Genomic DNA, 13,421 nt, shown 5'->3' on the forward strand with positions numbered 1-13,421 from the left:
CATTTTATAGCCCATATGTGTCCTCTTAGTTGTGACAAACTTAGATGCACCTGTGTACATTGTTGAGGATGTTGGGGATTAAGGATTATTATCAGATGAAATGCAACTTCACATAAGGCTGTCTGACACTAGTGTTCTGCCTTTCCAGAAAAACACTTGTTGATGACATGTTGATTATAACAGGTTATGGAGTCACTGAATTATGGAGTATTTTGACCTAAAAACCAGATACCAGTGTTGAGAAGCCTCACACTAAAAAAAACAAACAATAGTCATATTTATTCTCTTCATTGGCTCCCTGTAAAATCCAGAGTAGAATTTAAAATCCTTCTCCTCTTCATGATCAAGCTCCTTCATACCTTAAAGATCTCTTAGTACCATATTATCCCAATAGACCACTTCACTCTCAGAGTGCAGGCCTCTCATCTCCTCCCAGATTTATATGCCATTGAATGTCACTAACCTTGTGCTCTCTCTCTCCCCTAGTTTGTGCTCTCTCCCTCTCCCTCTCTCTCTCTCTGTACCTTCTGCAGGTGTCCCTGGTCCTGGAGCTGTATATTGCTGATGTGCAGTTACTGGCCCCACCAACCTGCAGTGTCTATTTGTTGTTTATTGTTGCTGTTCTTTTCTCTCTCCTCTATCCACTCACCCCAACCGGTCGAGGCAGATGGCCGCCCAAACTGAGCCTGGTTCTGCTGGAGGTTTTTTCTTCCGTTAAAGGGAGTTTTTCCTCTCCACTGTCGCCAAGTGCTTGCTCATAAGGGATTTGTTGGGTTTTTTATTTGGTATATTTTGCAAAATAAAAAAACCCCAAATCCCTTATCCCTTGAGCAAATATTTTTATTGATGATCTGGTGCTGTGCACCACAGTGGATTAGTGGTTAGCACTGTTGCCTCACAGCAAGAAGGTCCCGGCCTTTCTGTGTGGAGTTTGCATGTTCTCCCTGTGCTTGTGTGGGTTTTCTCCAGGTACTCTGGTTTCCTCCCACAGTCCAAAAACATGTATGTTAGGTTGATTGGTGACTCTAAATTGCCCATAGGAGTGAGTGTGAGTGTGTGAGGTTGTTTGTCTCTATGTGGCCCTGTGATGGACTGGTGACCTGTACAGGGTGTACCCCTGCCTTTCACCCAAAGAGAGCTGGGATAGGCTCCAGCAGATCCCTGTGACCCTAAAAAGGAATAAGTGAGTATAGATCATGGATGGGTGGATGATTTGGTGCTATACAGAAAAAAATTGCAGTAAATTGAAAAATTTGATAAGGCATAGTTGAAATATAATTTTTAATAAGCAGTAAATGCTTTTCTAGTCATTGTATCTTTTGAAACAGCCACATCTTTCAAATGACAAACTAAGCTGACCAGTGTTAATGTGTAATAAACATAACACAGCTGTGAGGAGGTTTACTGTCAAGTACTGTTCCTAGATTCAGCTCTGCAATAAATAAATAGAAGACCAAAGGTCTTTTGGACCTTCTGTGCATGTGCACATCACATGTATATAGTTTATAGTATGTGTATAGTTTGGCTCTTTCATGCACCTCACACGCTGCATCCTCAGCATCTGTATGGCACTGCAGGGTGTCCTGTCCTTACAGGCTGGACAAAGAACCCTCCCAGAAGCACCCTCTCCCCCCAGCCCAGCAGCCTGTTGAGTGTGAAGCTGAACAGTGACAGCAGGCCCTGTTCTTTCACCTGGGCCATGCTGCACTTGCTGTGGGGTGGACTCCACTCTCTGTGGGTGTCTCTGTCCTGCCTGTAGGAACCAGTGTCTCTTTGTGTCTTTGCCTCAGGTGTTCTGCCTATCTCCTTAATGTGCACATTTTCTGGTGTGCTGGTGCCACTTTCTTGCCAGCTGCTGCTTGCTGTGGAGGGTGGACAGATCCCCAAAGGGGTCAAAGAGAGGGTGAGGCTTTTGCGTTTCTCTAGCAGAGAAGCAGAGTCTGATGAGAGCTGTAGTTGTGTAGCCTTTGGTACTGATATGACTGGCTCATAAGGGTTTGGAGCATGAACCTTACATGCAATCTGCATATTCTGCTGGTTTTCATTGAGAGTCAAATGAAAAGTCTGAAGTTTCCCTGACAGGGAAAGCTGCTGGTTTCCATTTCCATCTGAATGTGAGTGTCTCTGCTGTGTTTTGTAAAAATTCTCACTGTAGTCCTGCTTGATGTCTACTGAATCACTGTTGGAAGTGTCACACTGATGATTGGTCTTGTGACTGGTGTGAAACTGGTTAGCACTGCCATTGATGGATGGAAGGTGACTGTTGGACTGTTGGATGAGGAGGTTGCCATGAGAGGCCTTCTGGCTTAGAGTACCCTGGAAGTGCTGCAGCTGACCCAGGAAGTTGAAGTTTGGGGAAATGGAAGGCCGACGCTCTTTCACAAATCTTCACAAAACACACAGGATGTAGGTTAGTAGGGCTATTTGTGTTCTAGAGCTGACACTGATCTACAGTATGGTGCAATCAACAATATGAGGACAGTGATCTGGCTTTCTTGTCTTCCTTATAATTAATGCCCAATAACAACATAAACATGAAAACTACAGCAGATACACTATATGAGTGTTTATATGTACATGGTTAGACTAATATTTTATTTTATTTATCTTTCATCTGTTATATTTGTGTCTTATATTTGTCTTTGCCTACAACTCAATTATCAGGGAAAACACAATTTCGGCCCCAGCTTTGACCAACCATACCTGTAGGCATGGTCCAAGTCCATCCCCAGACTGTACATGATGTAGGCTACAGCTAGAGCAGGAGAGCGGGAAATTCCGGCCGCACAGTGAACCAACACCGAGGCACCAGAGGACATGGCTGTATCTGAACACACAGCACACACTGAAAGTTAGCCACACTGCACATTGTGAGACAAGCAGCAGTAAACTATTATTAACTATTGGCATCTATATGAACAATATTTGGGCATTTTTACAAATTTTGTGGGAAAACTATACTGTTCTTTCCATTTGACATTGGTGGTAATAAGCTTGTAAAATGGCTTGTTATGTTGGTGACTCTCAGTGATGCAGTAGAATGGTGACGGAAAGTCCTTACCGATGAAGTGCAGAGCCTGTGGGATCCAGGGCAGCAGGTCCTCCCGCAGGGAATCGTCAATGGGGATGCGAAGATACCTGGAGCAGGGCAAAAAGGAGGGCTGGGGGCTGCAGCGGCTCACACTAAGCACATACTGGATACCTAGAGAGGCCAGCTGGTCCTACACAAACACACAGAGGGCAATTTATCGCTTGATTGCAGTGATTGCCTCAAAAGGTTGTGCAACAAAATATTAAGAGTACCATCATTTTTGCCCAGGCCAGTTTCATTTTTTTTTGTTTTTTTTAAATGCTTCTGTTGAACCACATTCAAAAGCAGTGTCTGATTTTCATTGGTTCGTTTTCAGTACATTTTTATTTATTACTTTTGTCAGCTTCAAGTTATTTCAGTGACCATTGTGGGTTTTTTTATTTAATGGAAGGATACCAACAACCAGGTCCACGTGTGTCCACATGCTACACAACAGGTAAGCAGTGTCTACAAAGTAGATTAAGCTGCACATGTAGTTTATAACTAGTTCCACCTCAAGCAAATAAAACAGGAAATGCTCCTTACACATGAATGCATTGTTGTCATTTTTAATAGGCCTAAAATAAGATTTTCATGCAAAATGATTTTACTTAGGCTATGTAAAATTTGGACTGTTGATGGTTTAATTAAAACAGAGTAATAGTAACCCAAAGTAATTTATTTAGGAACCACTAGCACCACCCAGTCTTACCTGCGTCACGTCGCTCTCTGCTCCCAGGTAGAGCCTCGGCAGGATGACGGACAACGGAGGCCGCTCCGCCTCTACTTCCCGGGACCAGACCATATCTGCAAATACGCAGAGGTATTCTTTTCCCCGAACCTTGATGACATAAGACTAGGCTGTCTCCATGCTCTACCAGGACGCAGCAACGTCAGGATCTTTACTTTCTTGCAACTTTCCTAACAATTGGCGGACAGATTTCTGAAGAACAACCAACAAATATGAAAACATGCTGTTTGCCTGTTTTGTTTTTCCTAACACAAACTGGTGATGCTGCACGGTTACCCACCGTAAGTTAGTGTCCCTGTTGTCGTTGGAACCCAGCGCGGGTTTACAGTCTCCTTCTGTCGCCTGCTGCAGTTGTGTCTTCTGCCCTGTGCTCAGTCAGAGTGGCTGCTAAACGATGAGCTCATCCTCTGTCCAACAATAGATACTGACTGGATGATGTCATCTCCAGCCAATAGGCGACGTGTCGGATTTCCACCCACGCAGACATATCCCCGCCCCTCAGCAGCAATGATGGAGTAGAAGCAGGCTTTAGGACGGTGCTAGCACTATTCAACAAGCATGTCTTCTTTATCCTTTTAGTGTTGGTTTTGTTTTGTTTTGCTACCATGTTTGTGAGGCGTAAAAGTACGCACCATCGGGTTGGTGACGTTTTCCGGAACGCGTGGCTCTTATTGGCTATTGTAGACGTTCCTCTTCGACCAGGAATTCTGATATTTACGTTCGAGGCTCCGACCGGATCAGGAGCAATAAAATAATCGTGTTGACAACCAGACACTTGAGGATTGATTAGACAAATAAGTCTTGAATCCGACCACACCGCCACGATCACTGGAGGCGGCAAAATTGGGTATAAAATTGTCTAGTCTGTAGCCAGCCTAAGCCACTTCATGGAAAATCTGCTTGGTGCATATGATCGTATCGATCCAGTGCTTTTTTTGTCTTCTAATCCTTCTTACATTTTATACAATCGCATTACATCTACAAAGTTTCAACACCCTTTGCATTCCAAGACATTTCACGTATAAAATCTGAATTGATGAACGACACGAGGCGTCCTTTAAGGTATATGACATATTTTTACTTTCACATTTTTTAATTACAGAGTAATTTTGAACTAACACAGGTATTGGACAGGTACTTAACACCGATACATGAGGCTGCATTAGCTAGTGGATACTGCACAGACACGCACACAAACTCAAATACACACACTCACAGAATGACAGTGACTACTTTCCACAATAAAGTTCAATGTCCTGTGATTGCTAAGCAGCCACATAATGTAATGTGACCATGTATTAGAAATGTCTTTAGGCTTTTTTTTTTTTACTTAGTCATGCTTCCATTCAAACACATAAACCAAGTCCTCTGTAGTTGTCACAGACATCTGAGTGTCTTACATCCTGTCCTCTCCCACATCAGTACTCATTGATAGGAAGTGTTAAAGAGCTGTATACTCTGAACCTTCTGAGATTGCAGAACATCTCAGAATTCATGGAGAAGCAGGAACATGAATTTAAGCGATCCCTGTCTAGCCTGGGATGGAACTAGCTCATGCATATATAGGTGCTGGATTTAGCTACTGTAGCAGCATTTGTACAGAGCGTCACTAAATAACCACAAAAGGGTTTTGTCCTTTAGTTGATTATGGTGCATTGGTTTTATTCATAGCTATGGCAGTGCAATTCATCACAAAGAAAAGACCTTCTATTTCAGACCTGAAATAATTATTGATGCAGCAACCCAAGCCAGATGCAGCATCCTCGGAAGCCATGGAGGCACTAAGATGTAGTCATTCCTATTTGGGTCTGTCTTATCCAGAATGCTAGAGCGTTCTCATTCAAAAGATTTACTAGGCAATTGTGTACTGCTTTTTAACAGAGACTTCGAACTTAACTGGATATACATTTGTCGTATAACCTCCGATAATCTCTGAAGTTGTCTCTTACAAAACAAGGGAATGCTGCTTACATATCTCACCTTTGTGTGGTTTGTCCTCAAGGAAATAATGGCCTTAAATGACTTGCTTGGACAAGCTGCACAAAGTTGAGATTTATGTTTTATCAGACATGTTTTAAAAAAGAATGTTCCAGTTTTACAAGAGAGAAGATGTTAGTGATGATGCGTATATGTTGTGTATATTCCAATTAGAGTACCTCACAGATGCATCCTAAGCTTTCCAGTGGCAAGCTATTGGAACTACCTCCCTGGCAGCCTTTGAGGCAAGCTCAGATCTGGTGTACAGGTGGTTTAAACACTGCAGGTCTTTTTTCTGTCACTCACATTGTGTCCCAATTCTGTCCCATCCTTCTCCCTGGGCAGCATGAGTTAGATAATCACAGGCCTTCTAACAAGCATCATGGGAACATCTCCTAAAGCTATAAAGAAACTCACTGGCTCATATTTACATCAATAACAAACAAATAGAATAGTTCATTGAAATGAAGGGATACTCATTAAAGATGTTTCTGGATAGGAAGTAGGTCATTCAGAGGAAAAGTAAGGGCACTCATGCTGGACACTCTCAAAGAGGATCCCAACAACTTAAGTGCACGTGGGCAGTAGCGACCAAGATCAGAGTGAAGGACCTTCAAGTCTCCCTTCAAGTCCAACCACAACCATAAGCAATCATAGACCTTATAACAGTGTGCATGTGTGGGCGTGCAATGAACAGCTTCTCCCAATCATCATCAAGGAATGTTTTACCAATTCAAACGAAATCTCTGTGACACATACATACATACATACATACATACACACACACACACACACACACCCCCCAATACTACAGAGCAGTCAAGATGGAGCAGAATGAGACTGGAGCACAACACGCACACACATGCACACCGGCTACACAGGTAAACACCCACAAAAAGAAGAATGTAGCATCATGTTAATAAACAAGTAGAAGTTGAACTGGAATCAGATTCTGGGGCAAGAATAATGACAATAATATTGCCGCTGCTAGCAGCAGCTGCCTTCCTTTTCCCTTATGTAGGTTACACCATTTTTTTTTTTTTTTTTTTTTTACTCAAAGATCCTTTACTGGAGGATGGAGGAGAGGTGCGGCAGGAGGGCACGCTGGTGGGGATGGTGGGAGTACTGGTGATGGTTCAGGTTTGGATCCTAAAACTGTTGGGCCAGCAGCTCACAGAGGCGCCTAGACACAGAGTCCTTGCTGCAGCGCAATGTCAGGCGGTACATCTGTGTACACATGTATGCACAAAAGTGTGCACGCACACGCACGCACGCACGCACGCACGCACACACACACACACACACACACACACACACACACACAGATGTGCAATTATTCAGATTCATGAGGGGTAAGCGTGAAGCCCTGAAAACCTAAGAAGTTTTTTTTTTTATCTGAGTTTATTAAACCATATACTCAATTATAAATGTCAAACATGATGTAAAAACAATAAAGCTGTCAAAGAAAGTGCATTTTTGTGTGCCTGAAACAGAAATATACTTTGCTCAATGATAATAATGCACAAATACCGACTAGTGTTCTGCACTGAGGTCCAAGATGCTGGAAATAAATCTAGTACAGAATCATATTCTTGTTGGGAATAAATATAATGTGAAGCCTTACTCTGGTGTTTTAAGACAATATTGAGCCCCATTTGTAATAGTTTTTGCATAATTAAATTTTATGGATTAAAATTAAATTATGCAAGAGTGCAGAGGAGTTGTGTATAAATTTTTTTCTGCATTTGAAAATTTAAGTTACTAAATTCATATTTTGCATTTAAAGTACAGTGTCTTATTGAGAGTTTTATGAAGGTGTGAATTGAGTATAAAAGGAGAGGTAACTGGTTAAAATATTTGGTTAAAAATATAGAGTAATAGCTAAAAACAAACTGTAATTCATAAATCCCTGCTAACTGGAGGCAACACCATTCCTTTGACTCAGAATAAGTGTTAAAACCTGAAGGTTACTTCCACTAAAGGGAGATTTTCCTCTCAACTGTCACTAAGTACTTGCATCTAAAGGATTTGTTGGGTTTTGTTTCTGTTTTTTTGTAAAGTGCCTTGAGATGATTGTAATAATAACATTGAATTGAATTGGATAATAATGGCGCTATTACATTAATTTCTTCATCCTCAGGTCATACTAAGCAATACATGGTAGTAATAAACAAGTGAGGTAGAAAGAACATTTTTCATCTAAATATGTGGTAACTACACAGAAAACACACGTTTCTAGTTACTGGACAGATGTCTGACTAAAAAGTACATTTAGTTTGGAATTCGGCAAAAACAAGCTCTTGTATTTGCTGCACATGAGGCTTTCAAATTTATTCATCTTCAGCATTTAATGACCGGTTGTATTCTGAGCCAGAATGACTAATCTTTTCCAAACATTTAGCAGTGACTTTTGAGTGAGCTGTGTGTGCTACCTGTGCCTGGGCATTTGGCTCCAGTCTTAGCAGACAGCCAACCTGCTGACTCTTGGTCTGGATCACTCCAGCACACACATAGTTCTCTGGGTTTGGATCGACGTTGTCCAGCAGGGCCGTTCCTAGTCCCAGAAGCTATACACAAACACATCACAGAACAAAGATGACAATAACAAGAAATCAGACATAATCAAATAGCAAAGGAGTAATCCTGTGTGTACCAGGGAAATGTGGATAAAGGTGTTGGTACCAGCAATTTCAAAGCATAAATGGTAAGACTATTTGGTCTCAGTGTCATGTTTTCAAAGGTTACAAAGACTTCAATAAATAAAATAACATAGAATCTATAAGTTTCTGAAAATAACTGCATTAGTGAATTTAAATTCAACTGACCCTTAGAGAGATGCCAAAGCTAATTAAACAAACAGTTTTGATGAGAGTAAAAGCTGCTGAGGTGAGGGGGGTGTGGTCAGCCATCCACTGTGAATTGATGTGACATTAAATCCATGTGTAATAATTACACACAGGAACAAAACATAAATAAAACACAAATATAAAAGCAGCTCATGAACCATGATACCTTAAAAATACAGTGCACGTGGCCTGATCACTCATGTTATATGCTTTACCGACAACAGGTAAAATTGTGAAAATGCTACGTTTTGTGTGCTACTGTCCTGAGGTGGCTCATGTTAGGGCGCAGACACGATATGCTTCAAATTCAGATCGTTTTGTAGTTAATTAGTCAGTCAGTAGTGAGAGTAGTCTGTCATCAGTTGTCATCTGCTGTTGAGCCTGATGGCAGTGGGGATGAAGGACCTTGCTGCATCATTTTATATGTATCATCACTGGACTCTCTATTATGTTCTTCCTATACCTCTAAACACTATTGGAACTGTTTTTCAGCTTATGTTGAGAAAACTGATGATTTTCCTGTGCCCTCTCTTGGCTTTATGAAGTTTCCCAATCTAGTTTTTTTTTTTTTTTTTTTACTTGTTTGGGAAATTCTTTACCATTTGGAGCCATTTTACCTTAGGGTGTATTCACACCTAAGCAGTTGTTCCGCAACAGGGCACGTTTAACCCCAAAGACTGATTTGTTTGAGCATACGTGAACACAGCATCCGTGCTCAGATGTGGAATAAAACAAGCAGGATAAGACTGCCAAGACTCGGCTGGTCTCGGCTCACTTCCATTCGAGCTCTGTAGCGGTTTGTTTGCCGTGCGAACGTTTTCGACATAGCAACCGGGACAACACAATAATAATAACTGAGGTTCACACTCAAACAGAGGGGGCAACCGTCAATCAATCAAAAGAAGAAGAAGAAATAGAAGAACTAGAAGAAAGGTTTTCTTTTCTTTTCTGCTTGTTCGTTTGGCAAACACTGGTACATTAGCCAGAGAAACAAAACCAAACAAACTAGCCACACACTCTGCTGATGCTCCATGTTTGTTTTTCCCAGTTGAACAATTTATTATTATTATTTATATAGCGGTTGGCAAGCAACGTATGGTGCTTTGGGCACTGGATTTTTAACATTATCTATCCATCCTATAGGCTCTTTGCACATAATATACTGCCGCGCCGGAAATGCGGCTTGGTCTTTTCCGGTTTTGGAAACATGGCGCTGTTCTACACGAGATGTTTGCAGGACTTGCCCAAACTAACAATAACTGACGTACATCACATTTGTAAGTCCTTCTCCAAAGCACCAAGCAGCAAATTAGAGAAGGGCTTTAAGATGTATGCCTCCTCATACATCCACGGCTATAAAGGTAAGTCTATATTCTTTCAAACTTTGTGACTTACGTTAGCAAAAGGTTCACTAATAAACAATTCTGGTCTGTGACCGAATGTGCTCATAGTGTGAATGTAGGGCTGCACTGGTAATTTGTGTCAGAGTTCCGAGTTCATCAGTTCCTAAAGGTTCGAGTTCAGACTGTGTTCACTCTATTTTTGTTGTGTTTAACAGTAGTAAGAGCAAAAACTTTACTTTATTGTTGCTGGTGGCTTGTGCCACCTACCTACTGTCCTAACCTAACCCACGGGACACTGGCAAATGACAAGGGACAGTAAGCACATCAAATGGGTGAGTGGCACGAGGCAGTAGCGCGGGACAGTGCCCGAGACAGTTATACCAGTGGCATGGGACAGTGCACAGAACAGCGAGTGAGTGGCTTGAGCCACCAGCAACAAAATATTTACTGTAGGTACATCACATTATACACTGGGTGAGTGCCATGTGAGAGTTGGCAAGTGTCACAGGACAGTGGTGCAGGATAGTGCACAGGACAGTAGGCAGGTGGCACAGGACAGTTGATAAGTGCCACAGTGCAACTGTCACGTGACAGTGATGTGAGCCACCAGCAGCAGTACAGTACAGTTAGGTTATTGCTCCTACATTTGGCCTTTGTTATCACTTTGCATATGCTCAAGTTTTCCAAAAGCCGTTCAAGCTTTCATTTATTTTTTCCCCATGGCCACTTAGAGGCTCTGTAGGCCATGTTCCCTCTGGCCTTTGTTACTGTTTTGCATTTGTTACAGTGTTCACATGATAACCCCCCTTTTGCAGTATTTACTTTGGATGCCAAATATCAAATTTATTCCTTCCTTGGTGTACACCACTTCTCACGATTCCATTTGAAGACATCAAATTATGTGTTAAGATGAATACATTCATGCCAACAACTCACAAGTCCAACATGACCATAATAATGACCGATTATGATCAACATATGGTCCTCAGGGACACAGTTCCTGTAATTATGGTGCAGTGCAGATGCTCATGTGTGGCAGGGACAACTTCCAGACGGCTCACTTCTCCCAGCTAGGTGTGCCAGTGGTTTCCCCTGTTCACAGCTGTACTGAATCCGAGCAACAATGGCACAAACCCCGGACAGCAGTAAGTATCACAGCAATGCATGGTTCATACAGGATTGTTCATATAGATGTATTGCTATGCAATAGCATGTTTGTATGTTAGTATGTTTTACCTGCAACTGCAAACTAAGACCTCTGTTTAGAAATACTCCAAAATATCAGTATAGTATTTTCAGACAGGTTTTCCCCAAACTTCACCTAGAACCTGCCACACCTAAACCTTACACATACAACCTTTTCATAGCTAAGACGCTCTAGCAACATGTATTTTATCACAATTTCACAGGGAATAAAACCAGGTCCAGTTAGTGAGATGCACGTTGTTAAGCCTGTGCAGGTTCGGATTGGCAGAGGAGGATTACGGTAAATAATAACTTAATTACTTTCATGATGTGCTGCCTCCATTGTAATGTCAAGTTAAATACATCTGTATATGTGTTAATTAAAGGAGTACCCTTTACAGAGGAATGACCGGCCCTTCTTCGTGTGGCTGAGGTGTACAGCGGCTTAGATCCACTAGATATGCCCCTTGTGACAACCATGGGGATGAGTATGGACAAGCCACTTGTGGACTCTGAATTTGGACTTGTACAGAGAGGAAGCGTAATCTCCTATCAGCAGCCTAAACTTCTAACACACTGCATAGAGTTACATCAGACGAATATTTACCAGCCACCGCTTTCTGAGTTGAACATCGCGGGGAAATCCGTGGAAGCTTAAAACGCCGTTAAATTTGGACGACGACGTGCACATCGGAACACAACAATGTTCATGGTATTGTCTTTCTTGCTTGAGGAAAAAAACTCTAGTTTTTTTAAGGCTCATTCTCCACTATTTAGTATGTCTCTAGTATATTATGCAAAACCGGAAAAAGGTAAGCCGTATTACTCACAACGGATATGACACCATGGTGTTATGTGCAAAGAGCGAATTGGTTTTTAGTTATACAATAGAGATCAAATACCTTATATGTTAACCTAAAAAAAAAAACATAGTATTGTAAGACGGAGCAGTTAGGATGTACCTTAGCCTTAAGTACTTCAGTGTCCATGCCGTGGTTGGCCTTGAAGATCTTCTGTGCTTCTTGCTGAGGCCTGAGGAGAGGTCGCAAAAGAACTTTAGCTTTGCCAGCTGACAGTTCTTTCTTTTAGAAAGTTCATTGTGGCCTTACCTGGTTTTTTCTTCCCTGTGATATTTATAACTGATCCCACTGACCACACTGAATGTGTCCATACCTGGTCGATTAATCATGCAGAGCTAATGAAGCTCCACTTACACCCTGCATTTTCTATATCCTGTGGGAAGCTTTTAGTGTGAAGCTGCATCAGCAGTAATTTAAAACTATGCTACAGGTGAAATGTGTCAGTAAACAGAAACTTAAAATTTAAATGTGAAATCTCAAATAAAAAGTTCAATGAAATTAAACCAAACCACAAACATTCAATTAGGAGCCATGGAGGTACTGAGAGCAGAGATGTTTCTCTTTTAAGGAGACTTCTCTGCTATACAGAGAGAAAAAAGGCTGTCACAGATTGGTTGTTGTCAGCTTTAATATTAATCCTCAGGGGCCGACGAACATGCCACCACGTTTTGTGGCATCTTCTCCTGATAACGCCGAAACGAACTTAAATTACTCTGTCAGTTTTGATCCTACAGATCATCATTCGAATCTGTAAAGGGTCTAGTTTTATTTGTATACACTCAATAACAAAAAATAACAAAACACACTCACTGGCTAAGCTGTTTCCAACGTTGGAAGAAGTCATGTGAGGACATCTCTGTGGGCTGGAAGAACTTGTTGATGGTGACAGGCAGCTTGAGGGTGAGGTTCTGCAGAGCTCCTCCATATCTGAACATAATCACACACACAGGGAAACTGAAGTTCTACAAATCTGACTACATGTTCTTGTGTAGTTCCAATTAAACAGGACCAACTTCTCATTCCCTTACTCCAGTGGTAACTGCAGACCAATTACCTACTGTATTTTAGTACACTGGTTGGCTTTCAAATGAGTTATTGCACATGAATAGCTGAGTTTTTCAAGTAAGTTTATAAAACCAATTCTTACAGTTCCTCAATCACTAGTTGGTCACTGGTAAAAAAAAAAAAAAAAAAAAAAGCTTGGGTTTGTTGGTATAAGCTTACCTGAACTTGATGTTGAGCAGAGGTGCATCAGAGAAATCAGTCAGACACTCAATGTTGAGGACCTGCTGGATCTGGGCTCCACCCTCTACCAGTGGTTCTACTGGTTTGGTCTGAACATTGAGCTGTAGGCAGTTGTCAAGGACCATCAAGACATCCTAAGAGACT

General features: G+C 41.6%; 2 protein-coding genes across 8 annotated transcripts in view; both read right to left on the bottom strand.

Annotated features, from left to right (window-relative positions):
• Positions 1–1,264: 1,264 nt before the first annotated feature.
• LOC113141593 (probable dual specificity protein phosphatase DDB_G0281963) lies at positions 1,265–4,693 on the bottom strand. 3 transcript variants are annotated; one of them, XM_026326109.2, is made up of 5 exons: positions 4,102–4,693; positions 3,783–3,877; positions 3,062–3,221; positions 2,704–2,827; positions 1,265–2,386 (listed from the first exon to the last, which is right to left on the bottom strand). In XM_026326109.2, exons 2-5 carry the CDS (start codon positions 3,873–3,875, stop codon positions 1,555–1,557), a joined length of 1,209 nt encoding a protein of 402 aa, XP_026181894.1. In that variant the 5' UTR covers positions 3,876–3,877; positions 4,102–4,693; the 3' UTR covers positions 1,265–1,554. The 3 variants fall into 3 exon arrangements, with proteins under 3 accessions (XP_026181894.1, XP_026181893.1, XP_026181891.1); XM_026326108.2 differs by having other exon boundaries at positions 3,783–3,991; XM_026326106.2 differs by having other exon boundaries at positions 3,783–4,013.
• Positions 4,694–4,877: 184 nt separating this feature from the next.
• The window catches only part of ap2a1 (adaptor related protein complex 2 subunit alpha 1), a 59,554-nt gene continuing 51,010 nt past the window's right edge, over positions 4,878–13,421 (bottom strand). For all 5 annotated transcript variants that reach the window (XM_026326105.1, XM_026326103.1, XM_026326104.1 and 2 more), the window contains 5 exons: positions 13,257–13,380; positions 12,843–12,959; positions 12,135–12,204; positions 8,231–8,365; positions 4,878–7,025 (listed from right to left, as the gene is read on the bottom strand). In XM_026326105.1, coding sequence (XP_026181890.1) covers positions 6,948–7,025; positions 8,231–8,365; positions 12,135–12,204; positions 12,843–12,959; positions 13,257–13,380 — 524 coding nt within the window. In that variant the 3' untranslated portion in view covers positions 4,878–6,947. The remainder of the gene's footprint in view (positions 7,026–8,230; positions 8,366–12,134; positions 12,205–12,842; positions 12,960–13,256; positions 13,381–13,421) is intronic.

This window comes from Mastacembelus armatus, chromosome 8, assembly GCF_900324485.2.
Source record: "Mastacembelus armatus chromosome 8, fMasArm1.2, whole genome shotgun sequence".
Lineage (NCBI taxonomy): Eukaryota > Metazoa > Chordata > Actinopteri > Synbranchiformes > Mastacembelidae > Mastacembelus > Mastacembelus armatus.

Coding starts and splice junctions, on each gene's coding strand:
- LOC113141593 (XM_026326109.2), bottom strand. CDS start 3,875: ATGGTCTGGTCCCGGGAAGTAGAGGCGGAGCGGCCTCCGTTGTCCGTC. Junction 3,222..3,782: donor CAGAGAGCGACGTGACGCAG/GTAAGACTGGGT, acceptor GTGTTTGTGTAG/GACCAGCTGGCCTCTCTAGG. Junction 2,387..2,703: donor GACTTGGACCATGCCTACAG/GTATGGTTGGTC, acceptor TGTTTTGTGAAG/ATTTGTGAAAGAGCGTCGGC.